This window comes from Natator depressus, chromosome 11 (genome assembly GCF_965152275.1).
Source record: "Natator depressus isolate rNatDep1 chromosome 11, rNatDep2.hap1, whole genome shotgun sequence".
Taxonomy (NCBI): domain Eukaryota; kingdom Metazoa; phylum Chordata; order Testudines; family Cheloniidae; genus Natator; species Natator depressus.
Genome location: NC_134244.1, coordinates 31156267 through 31174608, shown reverse-complemented (window position 1 = coordinate 31174608; position 18342 = coordinate 31156267). Strand labels below are relative to the sequence as shown.

The 18342-nt window shown below is 42.8% G+C and overlaps 1 protein-coding gene across 4 annotated transcripts in view; it reads left to right on the top strand.

Annotated features, from left to right (window-relative positions):
- ACVR1 (activin A receptor type 1) overlaps positions 1-18342 on the top strand; it is a 127171-nt gene that overhangs the window by 89323 nt on the left and 19506 nt on the right. For all 4 annotated transcript variants that reach the window (XM_074967373.1, XM_074967376.1, XM_074967375.1 and 1 more), the window contains 4 exons: positions 41-140; positions 2970-3116; positions 8213-8488; positions 13391-13588. In XM_074967373.1, coding sequence (XP_074823474.1) covers positions 41-140; positions 2970-3116; positions 8213-8488; positions 13391-13588 — 721 coding nt within the window. The remainder of the gene's footprint in view (positions 1-40; positions 141-2969; positions 3117-8212; positions 8489-13390; positions 13589-18342) is intronic.

Here is an 18342-nt window from a genome sequence, read left to right as displayed (position 1 = left end):
CTCTACGTTTCTCAAATGTTTCCTCTCCCCTTTTAAATAGGACTTATTGGACCATTCCTGTACATCTGGAAGTGGCTCTGGTCTTCCTTTCCTGGTACAAAGAACAGTGGCTCGTCAGATTACGCTCTTAGAGTGTGTAGGTTAGTAAAACTCTCTTGTTTGTATATCTAATATCAAGTCCTGGTACCACTTGAGGTTGAGCTCTAACCTCCATTCAAACAGCCTCTTTCTCTTCTCAGTACTCAAAATGTTTTCAAATAACTTCTATTAAGTGGAGTTCTCCATGCTTCTGCCAGTGGATGAAATTTTTTTGGGAAAGTTTTGATGAAAAATACTTTCACCTTTTGCATAGTGTGTACTCTGTGGTCCAATATCTGCATAGCTCTATCAGCTAAAGCTAGAAAGGAGAGAGGTCAAATATAGCTTTCAAAGTGATCAGCAAAACAAGCCAAATAAGCTAGATTTGAAGGGGACATTTAAATCCTTTTTTAAAATATGAATATATGGTGTTTGAAAGCATCTAGATATGAAGAATACTGCTTACTCGGCGGGGTTCAATTTTAAACTTTTAGTTATCTGAATTATAGTTAAGGGGTAAAAACAAATTACATGAGAATGTAGCTAATTATAGTGTACCCAGGTGCACTATTACAGGTATTGTGAAGATTTTCTTTAGACTCCTAGACTGTATGGCAAGAAGGGACCATCTAGTCTGACCTACTGCATATCGAAGGCCACAGAACCTCACCCATCCACTCCTGTAGCAGACCCCTAACCTCTGGCTAAGTTACTGAAGTCCTCAAATCATAATTTAAAGACTTCAAGTTACAGAGAGTCCACCACTTACACTAGCTTAAACCTGCAAATGACCCATGCTACACAGGAAGATGAAAACCCCCAGGGCCTCTGCCAATCTGACTCTGTGCAAAATTCCTTCCTAACCCCAAATATGGCGGTCACTTGGACCGGAAGCATGTTGGCAACAGCCAGACACCTGGGAAGGAATTCTCTGTAGAAACTCAGAGCCCTCCCTTCTTGCCACCCAGCACTCTTCTTTTTGAAGGAAGGTAACAAGATGATTTTTTTTTTTTTCATCGTTGGAAAACATTTACCTCTACAATGATTTTCCATTTTAACTCAAGACAGAAGCAACTATATCCTTTTAAAATAACAAGTTGGAGAAGGAAAAAATTCTCTTTCCATAAAGTGACTTAATGTTTTTTATTTTTAAACACTAGGAAAAGGAAATAAATCCATGTGCCTCTTTTTTTTCTCTCTTGCAAAGAAAGAAACCAGGAAATTGGGTGGCCTGCCTATGCAGTAGGTCAGATGAGATGTTCATGATGTCCCCTTTTGGCCTTTCATTCAGAAATTCATAGAATTTATCTGTTTCCTCCACCTTTTTGTTTAGATTTTACTTTATTGGAGCAAGAATATAAGGTCATTTTCCTATGCTGGTAATAGTTGCTGGGTCCTTTCTTCTATTTCTGTGCTCATTGGCTCAGGCTGGGAAGAGTAAGTTCGGTTATCTACAGCCACATTAGGCCTTCGTGTTCTGTAACTGCCCAGTGGAGATCCATTGATGATAACCTAGGTGTGTTCCTCATGGAACTCAAGATAGGCTAGCTACAGGCCTCCAGCATCAATCAGTTATCTTGTCTGCTACCATAGGTCTGCTGGTCTAAACACAGGATTTTGTACAGCTCTTTATCTATTTGCTTGAAACCAGTTACAAACTCCCTAGTGTGGATGTAGTTGCACCAATATAAAATGTGCTTTTGTCAGTATAGCTTATTCCTCTGGATCACAATCCACACTGGTAGTTGTACTAATTTTGTTTTTTCTTTCAAGAAAGGTGAGGTTTTTTTCTTCAGTTTGTATTAACCAGGAGTGTTAGGATACACATGATGATCTTACATGGTCTCTGGTCTGCAGATAGTGACGTCCCGTGTGTGTTTGGAACTGAGCCTGCTCTTAAGTTAGCTCAAGTTGGCAGTGTTTAGATAGGAAGGCTAAATAGCACTGCTAGTGAAAGCCCTTGGGCAGGAAATCCCTTCTGTGTGACAGCACTGCCACATCAGTGTCTGATATCTCTTTACACTTGATTACACCTGTTTGTTGAATCGATGTGCCAACCCCCCCTCTCCCCCCAACCCTTGAACGTTGGGCAGCAATACATTGCACTGAAATTGAGGCTGACTTATTTAGATCATATAAATCACTATACAATAGTGAAAACTATAACTATCAGAACATTTTACCACTTGGCGTCTGCTGTGTGGCACTCTACTGCTAATGCATTGTCATGAGCAGACAATGTGAGCAAATCTCTACACTCAATACTAGAGACTGGTGGTGACTGGGGAAGCAGGGACCCAGTGGGGTGAGGAGCTGAGTGGGTGGACATGGAAACAGGGACCTAGAACTGGGGGAATGAAGATTTGGTGGGGGCTGGGACACAGAGGTGTAGAAATGATTGAGATGGGAAGGCAAAGTGGGGACCCAGGGGAGGGATTGGGAGAGGAATATGGGGGCCCACATACCCTGTCATGTTGGAGGGTGGAGAATGGGAACAGTGGGGTGGAAGACACAGAGACCAAGGCATGAGCAAATGGGTGGGTGGAGTTCCTGGGAGTCCCTGAAATAGAGGGGATGGGAGGGTGGGCCTGGGCCTCAGCAGGGATTTATTTATTTATTTATATTGCTGGAGTGCATAGGCATCCTAGTTATGGATTGGGGGGTGTGTGTTTTACCTTTGCAGTCTTTATGTTGTGTTTAATGTAGGCTTGTGCATTTAGTTTGTTAAAGTAGCATTTCAGAAAGAGCAAGGAGCTGCAGGCAGTGCAGCTTGTCATCTTTCAAAATTGTTTTATTTAGACTGGATTGACTTGAGATCTATTTATGCTAACTTGTAATTCACTGACACTAATGAACAATGTTGGTCAAAATCCCGTTTTGCTTTTTGTCAGGAAAAGGCCGATATGGAGAGGTCTGGAGGGGTCAGTGGCAAGGAGAAAATGTTGCAGTGAAGATCTTTTCTTCACGAGATGAAAAATCCTGGTTCAGGGAAACTGAATTGTACAACACTGTATTACTGCGGCATGAAAATATTTTAGGTAAGTAGAACAATCGCAACCATTATACTGAAGCAGGGACACTAGGAAACTGCGTTAACTGTGAACAGTAATGTTGCGTGCTCCTCAATTTTCTAAGTGCCCCTCAATATCCAGGGTTTGGTACATGCTTTTAGGAAAAAGGAGGGGAGACACCCTTATGGGAATAAGGGAGGGATTTATAGGCTGATCCTTGAAATCAAAGGCCCATGATCAGAGTGTCATTGCCTTAATGCAAAAACAAGCTAGTGAGAAGCAGGCAATGTTGCTATCAGCTGATTGCTGTCAGGAAAAAGAAAGGTGGTGTGCAGCCTGGGTCTGTAGTACTCCCTCAGCCTGTGGGAGGGGGTGTGTGTTGCTATTCCCCGTGGGGGGGGGGGGGTAGTTTTACACACACGCGCGCACACACACGTTGCAGTGTGACCAAAGGGGAGAACCAGACAATTTTGAGAGTTGAGACAGCTTCCCAATGTCATTGTATTGGATCCAGGCCCAATGTCGTTTTAATCTACATAGGTGTAATGGGGTAGGAAGAAAGAGGGGAAAAACTCTGTTTTTACTGTTGCATACTTACATGTGCTTTTTAGATTTGAGTATAAGGATTCCTTTAGACTTCATGGAGTTCACAGAAATGAGTTGCCTATGTAAGGAAAAAGACGTTACTACGAAGATATAGTACCAAACTTTAGGAAATATTTTCGTGGTGTCTGGGTAAAGTATGTCAGGGGTGAGGTAATTGGGATTTACCAGTTCTTAAAAATACCTTTATATTCTTGGTGTAAATGGCATTTGAAATTAACGTTTACTAAGCCTACAAACTCTATCAGCAACACAAGAGCTTGCACTAATGCAGGGAGGAGATCATGAGCTGGTCTGGTTATATCATGGTACTGAGAGATCAATGTTCCATATTAATGAAGATGATTGTGAACAGGACAGGTTGGTTCTGCCTCTCTTTGCTCACTTAAATAAAATGTTCCTACCTTTGCACCTTAAAACATGCTAAAACTTCACTGGTTTTAGGATTACAGTTGCAAACAGGCTACTTGCCATGGCCTGACAATCAGCTGGGCTTCCGTTTCCTTGCTGATTTTCCTGCTATTGCTACTATCTTCCCTCCTCATGTGTATTTGAGAAACGCCTGTCTTTTTGGTTCAAGCTCTGGCACACGATCAGATGTTTCATATCCTTATGACCATTGCTGTGAAACCGCTTCTGACCTCTGAGTTGTTAGTTTTCCTTTCATGCTCTTAACTTTTTTTGTAGGGATCTTGTGTTGTCTGAACTTAATAAATCTGCTTTAAAGTCAGACTTTAATTAGACTTGTCCTTTATGAAGTAGCCCATTTTTCCTGTATATAAATATGTACCCATTCTTTCCTAACGATATTGAATACTGAGACCCTGTATCACTTTCTCTCTGTCAACTGTACCTGTTGCAACACACTCTCTGGAGCTAGAAGCCTAAGAAAATGCTTTTTCTTCTCTAATTTTGTTACACTTGCATGTAAACTGCACAGTTGCAGTTTGTAAGTTTAGGTAGTACTTTTTCTTTCCTAGTCTCTGCCTTTTCACTGGTGCATCATTCTGAAAAATGAAAAGCAGCAGTCTGTTTACTGCTCGGTGACTTTTCCCTTACCCATAACCTGTCTCACTTTAAATTATTTTATGAAGGCTCTTTCTTGTTCCTTTCCTGTTAGAGAATGCCCTTCTGGCTCCATGGATCAGCCTCCAAGATGTTTGTCAAATGTTTCCTGAAACAGTTTCCTCTGCTGTTACAAAAATAATATTGTGGCCTCCAGAAATGTGAATTCTTGAGCTTCTCTTCCTGAGAGTATACTGAGTTGGCTGAAATATTACCCTTTCCCAATGTTCCGCTGTTTGACTGAGTAAAATCATGTCAGTCTTTCCAGATTACTGTGAAATTTGCTGGTTATTCCTTGGATTTTTTTTTTAAGGCACAATGTCAAATGTCATCATATTGACAAGAAATTAGAATTTTAAAGGGAAAAGTGTGTGTCGGGGGGGAGGGTGGGAAGTGCATTTGTTTTGTTTGGGTGTGCCCTGTGCTTTATCCCGGTGGGCTTTTATTTAAAAGAAACAACTTTATTCCCAAGTGAATAGAAACAAACTTCTATTGCTTTGACCAAAACTATTCAGGTCACTAGTTTGTAGACTGTACAGTAAATACAAGAGCAGCTCCCTCTCTTTCACCTCTGGATCTTGGGTTTGATTTTGATCTAGGACACCTCTGGGGGTCTTGGTTCTCTGTTTACAAAATAAATTGTTCTCAATTTACTTTCTAGAAAGGATCAAGAAATCCAGCCATAGTTAGTAGTTGTCTTTCCACCTCGCTCTACCTCTGAGGTACCTTGCATAATAGCTGTTGTCATCCAGTGTTTGGTAGGGGGAAAAGTGATCTGACTAAAGATGCTCGACTAGGTCTTGCTAAATTCCACTTGGCAATCGGCCACCTTCTTTTGTCCACCAATCCTGTGGATGCAATTTAGAGCATCTTGGGTTTGGTGCCTAGAGCAGCTTGATGCAGCCTCAGGGTGGATCTTCTAATTTGTTTTGCTTCAGCAATTCCCAAGTGGCATTTCCAGCAACTGGAGAGCAAGCTGTTTGTTGCTTAGCCCAGAAGAGACCAAAGCCAAGGTGGTGATGGTAGCTTTAAGGAAATATCTTGATTTGAGGGTGTACTCCCTGGCTACTATGTGCTCATGATATGATTAGACCAACAATTGCTCACAGAGTATAAAGTAGTTATTGTTACTCTCTGGTTGCCTTTTTTTTTTTCCCCTTCTTATATATATACTTGGCCAGGAAGGTGTGGTTTTTTCTTTTCGGAGGGACTTCACTCGTGTTAATGTCTTTGTCATTCAAATTAGGGTATTACAGCACTCTACATGGGGCTACATCTTAAATCTGATCGTTAAACTGGTACAAAATATGGCTGCTTGCTGTGACAGGGTCATGCCAGAAGGCTACAGGAGAGTGATTTTTTTGTTTTTGTTTCCCACGTTTATTGGAAAAGTGACAGCACAGCAACGGATTCAGATAGCTCCTGTTGGTGTTTTGAAGTTCATTCCCACAGTGGGCTGCGTGACCTGCAGGTTGGACAGACTGCCAAAGTCCAGCAGCTTCAGCATTTCCTTAGTATCTAGGTCAACTTCAGTGATCTCCTGGTCAAGGACAGAGAGCTCAGGGACATAGTTATCCCTCTTCTCTCTCTCCTCTTCCTGCAGTTTGATGGAGATACCTCTGACAGTCCCCCTCTGAATACGCTTCATCAGATGGGTGACATACCCAGCTATCTTGTTGCACAGTTTCTTGCTAGGGATGATAGAAGGCAGATAGATTAGCCCCAGGTTAAGTAGGTCCCTTTTCCCTGGGTAGGGTAACAGGGAAGGTTCCAGAACAATCAGGAACCTTCTGGAGACAATTAAGACAGGCTGATTAGAACACCTGCAGCCAATCAAGAAGCTGCTAGAATCATTTAAGGCAGGCTAATCAGGGCACCTGGGTTTAAAAAGGAGCTCACTTCAGTTTGTGGTGTGCGTGCGAGGAGCTGGGAGCAAGAGGCGCAAGGAGCTGAGAGTGAGAAGGCATACGATTGGAAGACTGAGAAGTACAAGCATTACCAGGCATCAGGAGGAAGGTCCTGTGGTGAGAATAAAGAAGGTGTTGGGAGGAGGCCATGGGGAAGGAGCCCAGGGAGTTGTAGCTGTCATGCAGTTGTTACAGGAGCCACTGTAGACAGCTGCAATCCACCGGGCCCTGGGCTGGAACCCGGAGTAGAGGGTGGGCCCGGGTTCCCCCCATCCCTCTATCCCCCCCAACTCCCTACTTGATATCAGAGGAGTTGACTTGGACTGTGGGTTCCACCAGAGGGGAAGGTCTCTGGCCTTTTCCCCGATCCACTAGGTGGATCAGCAGAGACTGCAGGGATTGTTCTTTTCCCCATGCTGGCCAGTGATGAGGCTAACTGAGTGAGTGGCAGATTTGAGCCACGAAAGTGGCCAAACTGTGGGCTGCCGTGAACCTCTGAGGTGAGAAAATCCGCCAATAAGAGCAGGACCCACCAAGGCAGAGGAGGAACTTTGTTACATTGCTTCCTGAGCACAATAGCTCACCTGGAACACCCATTTTCTGTGATCTGCTCTGGCTGCTTGTTGGCCTCAAGTAGAGTGTGGTGTTTTTGACCAATAAAGATTTAGATGGCCTGTGACCTGCCTGTTTGAGGGACTGCTTCTCTCCTAATGCCATGGTGTTGGAGTTGCAGTGATGCTCAAACTGGAGCTCCCTTCCTTAAAGTGAAGAAAGTTGCTGGCAGGCCACTCAATTCTGGTTTCATTCCTCACTCTGTGACCCAAAATAACTCAAATCATTGGACCTCAAATGCATTTTGCAGGGCTTGCCTGTTCTCGCAGGCATTTGGGGAAGGTTTAGGATATAGAGTGAATGATGGGGCTTTGAAGTGGAATGTGGTATCAGTTGGTTTGTTCGATTATGGCTGCATTTCAGGTCAGGCTGATTGGTGGGGGTGAGCATGTATTGTATGTTATATTTTTTAATTGAGTTCAAGGTGGCTAGAGCTAGGAGTATTCACTTTATTTAGATTGCCAAAACTAATTCTGTATAGTGACTTGGTTTTCATTACAGTAGAAGGCAAATACTGAGTTATTTTATTTTAATTATTGGGAAACAGTTTAATAATTCCTATTTAAAACTGATTTTCTTAATTAGCCAACATCCAAATAAAGGACATTGTTTAACATGAAATTTTAAACTGTGGATTTTAGTTGTTAAAAAGCTTGTTTGGTTTTGACCTGTAACTTGCAATTTTATCTTGTTGTAGTCATTCAAATGAAGGTATGATGCATTTTTGTGAATACATTTTAGTTGCATTTTATGCAATTTAAAGACAGCTCCCTCATCTTAGTATTTATCGTCTCCACAGTGGCCTTTCACAAGTATGATTATATTTTGGTTCAGTTTTAAATTATAAGTTGTTGATGTTGATATTTTACCTCTTGATGTAGACTTGACATCTGTGTATGCTAATTTTGTTGTCTCTCTTTGCTTTTCTCCTCTCAGGTTTTATTGCGTCAGATATGACTTCTAGAAACTCTAGCACCCAGTTGTGGTTAATTACACACTATCATGAAATGGGATCTCTGTACGACTATCTACAGCTCACTACGTTAGACACTGTCAGCTGCCTACGAATAGTCCTGTCCATAGCCAGTGGCCTTGCACACTTGCACATAGAGATATTTGGGACCCAGGGGAAGCCTGCCATTTCCCATCGGGACTTGAAGAGCAAAAATATCCTTGTTAAAAAAAATGGGCAGTGCTGCATAGCAGATTTAGGTGAGTTTCAGTTTCCAAACAACACAAACTGCATGTTCCATAACTAACCAAATATAGTAGATGAATTTTAAGGTACTTTGAGTAATTTGTAACTTTCTTGGAAGTTAGGGCAGCCACTAGGGGGCACTTACAAGGTACTATCCTGTTGTTCCAGCTGAATAACTTAGTACCACTTCTGATTTCAGAAACAGATGTTACATTTTGGATCATTCTCAGAGCAGGCTTCATCAATAAATAACACTTCACAGTTTCATTAATAATGTCTAGTCTATAGCATTTTAGAGGCTTTATGGATAATATTTAGGATCCAATTAACTTTTTTTCCTCTCTAAATTTTAAATTAATGAACTTTTTCCATTCTTCCATTTCAAAAGGGAAGGGTGGCAGTTTAGGGCTTGATCCAACTCTGATTTGGAGTCAGTGGGAGTTGGGTTGAACTGGGCTCTTACTAATAATACACTTATTGTTCCAAATGTTTTTACTTAAATCTTAAAATCCTACTAAATTTTTGCCTGTAAAACTTATTGTACAAAATATAACACTTAACTCCCTGGCTCCTCTAGGCCTGATCCAGCATTCCCTGAAGTCAGTGGGACTTTCACCATTGATAGTGAGCACAGAACCAAGCTTTTATTGAGTTACTTGTATTTTTAAAAAAAATTAAATAGCAATTTCTAGGCCAGGGGGATGCAGAGGGATGATTAAAGCAACATGACTGGTTAATGTACAAGGCATTATGGCGCGATGCTTCTGTTATCTGTGCAAAGGGAAGAAAAAAGTGATAGACTAGTTGTTTTAAGGCATGTTGAATGTAAGGAAATAATTGGCTGGATTTAAAAACATTGTGTGATTTGATTCTGAGATTTTCTTTGTGCATAATTCCCATTAACGTCACTGGGTCTTATGACTGTGACACACATTGAGATCTGACCGTATCCCACGTAAATGGTGTTCAGCATAAATGCAGGTGCTCCCATAATAAGTAACAACCTAGCTGTATCTCTGCTGAGGGAACAGCTCCTCAGAGTCCACAGAGGGAATCTCAAACAGGAAATGGATATTTTATTTAGTGAAATAAGTAATACACATCTTTAAATTCTGTTTTGTAGAGTTCATTTTTAAGCTAATACTTAATCATCACCAGAAGGGGGCAGCATTTATTTCACTATATTGAGTCAGCACCACAGAAGTGAAATGAAACCTTTTTGCAGTGGTATCTGGAGACCTCAGTGGTATAGTGGAGGGGTGTATTTACACAGATAGGAGCAGAAGTATTTGCTGCTGTTCGACTAACTTTGCCAGTGGGGAAAATAAATGGCCTTTTTGAATATGAAAATCTTGGCCACCTATTTATGGAGCACTCTTCTTCCTTCATTATCTCTAATGGGGATTAACCAAAACAGCGGTTTCCTCTACAGGTTGTATTGAGTCCTTTTGTGCATGGTTGGCCTGTCTTCATTTTCTTCTGATCTGATTTTTCTTTCATTCCTCTCCTTTCCAACACTGATGTCTCTCTCTGTGCCTACCTTTTTAGCAATAGTGTGTGTAGACAGAACTGTAGTGAAGTGTAGCTTCTGATGGCTAGAGAAGTGCAGTTAAGAACCAGGTGGTTATGCATTGTGTTACCATCCAAGTCACTGTTCCAGATCTGCCAGTGCATCCAGTTAAGAAATTCCTTACTTGTATAAACTAAAAGAAAAATTTGCTCCTGAGGGAATTTTGTGCCAAAAAATTAAAAATATTCTGTGCACAATATTTTAAAATTCTGCAAAGTTCTGCATATTTTAATTGCCAAAATAAACACGATATCATCACACCATTTTCAATTATTTTGGTAATTTATTTCAAAATACTTGTCCGCAAATAATTGAAAATGGTGTGATGATATTGTGTTATTTTGGCAATTAAAATATGCAGAACTTTGCAGAAGTTAAATGTATTATTTATTTATTTATTTATTTATTTATTTATTTTTGGTGCAGAATTCCTTCAAAAGTACCAAGGTTCTGTGTAGTGCAGTCTGGTTAGGGCAGCCTGGTGTGGGGTCTGGGTGCAGAGGGGAATCTGGATGCACAGGGGTTTGGTGTGGGGGTCTGGGTGCAGGGGGAATAGGATCCTGCAAGGGGAGGCATGGTGAAGGTGGTTAGGACTCGGTGGGTGGGTGGGGGTGCTGGGGGGTTAAGGTGCAGCTGGTTGGGGCTCAATGTGGTGGAGGTCTGAGTATGGAGGGCTCCTGATGCCAGGGGTGAGGGCTTGGGGGGGGGGGGTTTCCAATGGGGAAGCTCTGGGTGCAGGGGGCTCCTGATACGGAGGGAGTTGGGGGGGGGGGGGTGTCACTGTACAGGGAGCTGCTCCCCCTGTCTGCCCAACTCCCATGCAGCCAAAACACCTTTCTCTCCTCCCTCTCTCCCCCAAACCCCAAAATGGTGCAAACTTGCTTCAGCTGGGGACGTTTTCTGGGGCTTGATCTGAGCCAGCCACTCTGTGATTTTACCTCTTCCCCCTGCTGCCTGAACAGTCTGAGCTGCTGGGGAGGGGTGAGTACTGGTGCAGCTTCTCTTTGCTTCCCCACAGAAACCATTTTCTGCAAGGAAGCAAAGGGATTCTGTGTGAGGGGCGGACACTTTTCTGCATGTCGCAGTTGCACAGAATTTTCCCAGGAGTAAAAATTGTGTACATGTAATTGTGTACACACACACCCTTGCTCTCATTTTTCAGTGTGACTGAAAAACTCTGAAAACTGTCTCAAAGCTGAGCAGCTCTGTTTATAGAACAGTTGTAGCAGAGACGATATCTGTGCAGTCTTCCCTACATTGGTGTCACTGGTGGGATCACTTCTTCATTGTTGTTCAGTCCTTATCTTTCCTGATGAAAGTGTCTTCAAGAGTGCTCATTTTCTGCTGGTTACGCCTGTCCTCTAAGATCCGGATGGGGAACTAATAAATTCATTGCCAAATGGCAGTTTGATGGTAACAAGTTTCAGTTGCTACTAATCTAGCCTGGACATGAACTAGAAGTTTAGGGAGGAAAGTCCTTTGAAATCAAAGCTTTGAATGTTTTGGAACTAGGTAATGAAATACCTAGCTTGCAGGTTTTTTACAATTGTAGGAAACAGCCTCATGCTTTCTGTATAGATAATCCCTTTTTTAATAAAGAAATCCAAGTGTATATGTGGTGGCTTCACTTTAATGAATGTCTGTATTCAAGTTACTGGATTTAGGAAAATTGTAGTTTGTAGTTAGTTTGGGAGAACTATAAAAGCAATCCACATACACAATGAATCATTGCAATAGCTTTGTAGAAAAGAGCAGAAGACTTGCATATAGTACAGGACACAAAATAGTGCAGTGAATGTGAATTTTTTTTTTGTCCAAAACCAAGAAGCTGCATCAGTTCCAACTCTTCCCATCTTTCCCTTAAATGTTTCCTGTCAAAATCAGTAGTCTGGCAGTAATTGAGACCCTGCGTAGCACTTGGGTTCACCTAGGTTTCTTGAAGTGGAAGGCAAGTACACTTAAAACGGTGAAACATCTGGTCTCTAAATACCACCTACAGTACAGAGACCATCATATTGAGGATCTGGTTGCAACACTTTCTCATTTTGTAGTGTAGAAAAACACTAACTTGAGTCTTAAGCCCTTGACCTGTCATTCTACTGAACCTTATATAAGAGAAATCTGTACTTTGTCATATCAGCAAATTCCCCCAAAGTACTGACACGTTCAAAGTTTGTCAGGAAAATTGCTCTGTAAAATGTCTTTCTATCTGAAAGGGGGAAGGTATACTTAAGGACTGGAGGTGCCTTTATCTGATTAAAGACTTAGTGTATTATCTTCCTTAGCCAGTGAAGGGGTTACAAGATTGCACATTTCTAGTTCTGTGCAAGTTCTTGTAGGAACTCCAGATTGATTGGAAGTGCACTTAAACAGCAGAAAAATGTTGTTTTTTCCAAATCCTTGTTACTGTGGAAAAAAGACCGTGTTTTGAAGGAATATTCAGGAATCCAGTAATCCTGTGACTTAGTCTTCTATGGGTCTGCTATTAAAGCGTTATCAAGTTGTCTTAACTAAGCTTGTGTTAAATTTAAGTAGGAGATGTTGTTCTTGAAGAATTTGGTAAGGGAGTCAGGAAGAGTCTGTCTTCTGTTTTATTGCTTAATGTTGTCCTGCACCTGTCACTGTTTACTTTGGAGTGACTGCCTGTTTACCATGGTAAAATGGGTTGTGTTTCCAAATTTACTATAATTTAGTCTTTCACATAATGTTCTTTACTTAAATGTTTGGAGATCAGCATAAACCAGGATGAGTTTCTCATCTCAGGCCCCTTTGATGATGATTACTTTCTGACCTACATATGTGTTGCTGTTTTTCAGCTTTATTTTTTACTCCAGTATACATATTGGTCATGCAGTATTTTTTCCTCTCTCCGCAAAGCAAGCTCTCTTCCCCCTCAGTTTCGATGTATCCGCCTACCCAAAAGTTCCATAAATGCATTTGGACTCAGGGCAGAATTGTTTTCTTTTTAAATAAGATTCCTGGCTGCCTGCTTATACGTGTAGAGAGTAACGGTGACATCCAGTGGCTGTCAAACACTTAATCCCTGGAATGATAAAATTTTATAACAGTGCAATACACATGTTTAATAGTCATCTTGTAAGAGATAGTTGGTCTAAGTCTATGGCCAAACAGGCTATTTTTGATATTTGGCAGCTAGTTTGGAGCTGACACAGCTGCTCTTTGGACAATTGAACCCTGTCTGTTGCTTGTTTTTAAGAAACCTCTGTGGTCCTTGGAATATGTACCAAGTTTTGTATACAGTTCAAGTCTCTAACTGCATGTGCTACTAGAGTTTTTTGTTTTTTTTTAAAATGATTTAACAGCAGCTCTGCTTTCTTTGTTTCAGGTCTTGCAGTTATGCATTCCCAAAGCACTAATCAGTTGGATGTGGGGAACAACCCCCGTGTGGGTACCAAGCGCTACATGGCACCTGAAGTCTTAGATGAAACCATTCAAGTGGACTGCTTTGACTCTTATAAAAGGGTTGACATCTGGGCTTTTGGACTAGTCCTCTGGGAAGTAGCTAGACGTATGGTTAGCAATGGTGAGTATTTGAGGATTTCTTTTTAGGACTCGTATCTCTGCTTTTTCAAGAGAGGTAGGGAAACAGTAAAAGCATCTGCCATTCTAGTGCACGCTTTCCTGTTGAACTAAGTGGGCAACGTGAAAATACTGTACCTCTGAAGTGTCCGTATTCCAGATGCTTAGGCTGAACTCTCACCCACTTTGAAGGACTTATGTTGTCTCATATCTGATGTGCAAAGTGCTTTCGCCAACTTCGGATGGGATATGGTGAAAAGCAACCCTTGTTGAATTCCAAATTGAAGATGGTTTATGTATGATTTTAACTATTATACTGAAATGTTAATGCCGACAGGTGTTCTGATGTCCTGAGAGGATAACTCTACTCTGCTCCCCATGCTGGAGCCCATTCAAACATGTTTAGTTCCTTGAGGTATTTAAGTGAGAACTTCTAGGGAACCCAAAGGACAATATAGAGAAGGGAAGTGATATGTGTTCCAGGGTATGCTTACTGTATATCGGACTAAACACATTGCACTCTTAAAGAATAGAGCAGGGATCGCTTTGGTGTCTCAAGAGCTGGCTTTTGAACCATGAAGTGATGTGGTTGTGGCCTTATAGCAGTGGTTCTCAGTTTGCTACCTGTGGGCTGCTTGTGGCCCAATCAGCACACAGCTACTGCCCATGTGACTTCCTCAGGGCCATACAGGTAGTATATCTAGTGTGTGGATGTGGCCCACCTAACGGAGCTGCATATGCAGCCCACAGTGGTAAATAGGTTGAAAACCACTGCCTTAGAAGTAAGGTGTGTGTTCTCTCCAGTAAGATGAGTTGAGGTAGCTACAAGGGATGGTTAAATAGAGAAGTGAAAAAATGTTACTGAAGAAATTGTTGTGAACAAATTCTCTGTGTGGATATAAAATTATCATCAATTTTTTTGGTTAATATTTTATTGGTGAACTTTTTAAAAAGGGAGTAAAAAAGATTGGAGGCTATTTCTCAATACTTGGAAACTCAGGGTTGCAATTTGTCACTTGAGTGCCTTGAGATTTGATCTGTTACAATGAGCTTATATTGAGATTTAGATTCTGAACTTTATCTGAAATTGCATATTTTTCTTTCTAAACACTGAGCACTGTGGAATGGAAACCTAATTACCAGTTGTCCTAGTGAGAGTTCTGTTGGATGGGTGGTGGTTTAACCAACTGTGCAATAGGTAACCGAACCCAAGACCACAAGGGAAATTAAGATGAGAACAAAATGTGTGCTTCAATATAACTGACTGATGCCATTCATAGTTATGGTTAACAGGACTGGTGGTAGTTAATGGGGTGCCTGTATATCTTCACATTGCACAATAGTTTGTCTCAAAACTGTCCGCCTATAGCACAATGAAACTTTTCATACCAGTTTTCAATTAAGACATTTATAGTTTCAACTAAATATGGAACTTTTTTTAGCTAGCTGTGAGAAGTTTGTTCTTCAAGTGTTGGTCCCTCTGTGCATTACACATGTGGGTACTCATGGACACCATACTCCTGAGTCTGGAGACTTTAACAAGCAATGTCCTTTGTCCCACACATGCGCATTAGATCTCCTCGTGCTCCCGAGTTGAGGATATAAGTAGTAGTGTGGGTCAACACCCTCTCAGTTCCTTATTACCTCTGCATGGCCTGAGTCGGAATCCAGTGTCATCCTTTCAGAAAACTTGTAAATAAGGTTGTAAATAGTTCTTTAGGTTAGTGTAGTTTGCTTTCCCCAGGCTGGAGACTCCTTCCCCATAGTCAGGGACCATGCCCAGACTCCCCATCTTCAAAACTGTATCTTCTGCCTTAGTCACTGACAGAAAAGGAATTAATACCAGCTCTGTCCTGACTGTCTAGGTGAGACACATGTTTCAATGACATGCAGCATTTGTTGCTCGTTTCCACCAAGAACTCACACAGCTCATGAGTTTCACCTTAGACTTGATGGAGAAGGCTCTAAAGCTCCTTTCTGATCTGGCCCAGGAAGACCCCCTTGTACATCTGCCTCATCAAACGAGCAGTACCCCTCTGTGTATGTGCTTAGAAGTGGAACCCTCAGTGTCTAAGCCCAAAGACACACTCTCCAAGGCTTCTCATAAGAGTAAGGGACACTCTCATGGGCACAAGGACAGATCCCTGTTGAGGACTGTCTGTAAGAGACACACTCCTTCCCTGAGCCCATCAAGGTCAGGTGAGCCCATACACACAGACCCTAAAGAACTGATTCTGCCAAAAAACCATCAGGGTAGAGGGTTCGGTGTGTAGGGAGAAGGATCCTGTTCCGTTGGTGATTCGAGTTCTGAAGCACAAGGGCCGTTGTTCTCCAGTCCCTTCCACAAGTGTAGCTTCAGACTCTGCGATAGTGATACAGCCGCCTGAAGAACACCCCACGACTGGGGGTGTACTGGTTCCATTGGTGCCAACCATCAGAACACCCTGCACATGGGGTGCACAGAGACCTATATAGCACCAGAGGATATCTTCCTCCCCCACCCGCAGTCTCCCCTCTTCTCTAGCTTGGCCCTTCTGAGGGACATTACTATTCCAGAAGACTATATTGCTTTGTTGTCCCAGGAGCGGTCTTTCTTACAACTATCAAGCAGGATTACCCCGGTACTGACGGCTCTGATATTACAGAAGGAGCAGTTTTTGGATTTGGACAAATCCGATGAGCTGGTCCCTCCTTCATCGTCACAGAGACCTAAGCCTGGATAGGCGATCAAGGACTTACGGTTGCTACCCTTATGAGCACTGCCTCCCTTGCGACCAATGGTTCCCCATGCCATGGGATCCCCTTCAAACAGTTGGCCCCTCTTTCTGGCCCTGTTGGGGACTATGGGATCCCTATACCAGATGTCCAGCACCCACCTAGGAGTCTTTCCACTCTTTCTCCTTGCACCAACAACCAGTTCCATTGGTGTGTGAGGTGGAGGAAGATGCTGTACCAAAACCACAGGTACCGATGTCTCCATTTCCATAAGCAATAACAGGACTTACTACAAAGAGTGGCCAGTGGTCTCCAGATATCACTGGAGGAAGCCCGAGGCTCATCATCGCCTGTTGAACATTCTGCAGCCTCAGGCCCCAGTAAGGTGGCTCTCCCAGGTAAGAAGGCCATCTTGAAACCAATGAGATTAGTTTGGCACATCCCCCAGCATCCTATGTGCTCTTTTCTACCCCCTCCCCCACACACACCTAAAAGAGCTGAGAAGTGCTATTTCATTTTGGCAAAGGGAGCTGAATTCTCCCACCCTGCTCCCAACTCCCTGGTGGTATAGGCTGCTATGGAACATACAGGTCTCAATACCTAAGGACCACCCCATCAGACCAGGGCTCCAAGAAACTGGCCCTCCTGGGGAGAAAGATCTCTGTGGGCTTGTGATTCTGCATGACCAATTACCAGGCTCTGCTAGCCAAGTATGATTAACTACTCTAGGCTGGCAGCCTTTTAGAACAAACTTTCCTGTGAGGTCAGAGCCAAGTTTTTCTCCCTTCTGGAGGAGGGCAAGCTGGTAGCAAAAACAGTTCTTCAGGCTGCAGCAGATGCAGCATCCAGAAGCTTAGCCACTGGTATTGTGATGAGGAGGGATTCATGGTTGCAATCCTCGGGCTTCCCCAGGGAGGTGGAGAATACTATCCAAGATTTTCCCTTTGAGTCCAGCCTCTTTAACGAGAAGACTGAGACTCTCCACTTGTTAAAGGACTCAACTCAGGGTCTTCCCTCTGCTCCCTGGGGATCTGCACATGGGTCTCAAGGACAAACAAGAAGGCAGACCTTTAAATCAAGACCACCTCCACCTCCTACTTGTGCATTCTGCTGTCAGAATTCATGGGGCCTTTCTGCAATAGACAGAAGACTCAGAGGCCCTGCGTTTCATCCCCCTCTACTACTGCAACCTGTTCCCAGCCCGTGGTTAGGAGCCACTTTTGATGTCGAGACCTGCTCACCTAAAACATCTCTGATGTCACCTGCCCCTTCTGTCACCTTTTTGGAGGCCGTCTCACTGTTTTGCCTGCAACTGGGAGCTAATTATGATGCATAATTTCCAAGACATAACCATCCGTTAGGGATACTCCATAGAGTTAATTTCCTTCCCTCCCTGCAAACACCCTTCCTGACCCCCTTCAGGGACCGCTCTCAAGGCAATTCTTCAACAGGAAACAAACTCCCCATTACACTGAGGCGCCCGCCTCAGTCTCAAGGATTAGGGGTCTATTGTCTGTATTTCCTAGTCCCCAAAAAGGACAGTGTATAGAGACTGGATATTTGGCAACTCAACATCTTAGTTTGGAAATCGGAATTCAGGATGGTCATGTTGGTATCAGTAATCCCCTCTCTCCAAGAAGGGATGTGGTTCATGGCTCTCAGCTCTTGACATAGGAACCTCTTGTGGAAGGGGTGAACACCTATGGCTTATCATGGGCCGGAAGCACTTACTATTCTGGGTCCTCCCCTTTGGACTAGTGACAGCACCCAGAATGTTTGCAAAAGTTTTCTCTGTGGTGGCAAACCAGGTGAGAAGTCAGAGCCACACAGTCTTTCCCTATCTCAATGACTGACTAGCTCCTGGTAGGTCACTCTCAAAAGGAGGTCAGATCAGCTAGTCAATACCTCATTCAAAGCCCTGGGGGCCTGCTTGAACAGAGAAGTCCACTTTATCCCCTACAAGGACAACAAACTTTATTGAGGCAACGTTGGACTCTGTTTCTGCAAGAGCCTTCCTCCCTGTAGAAAGGTTTTAGACAATGC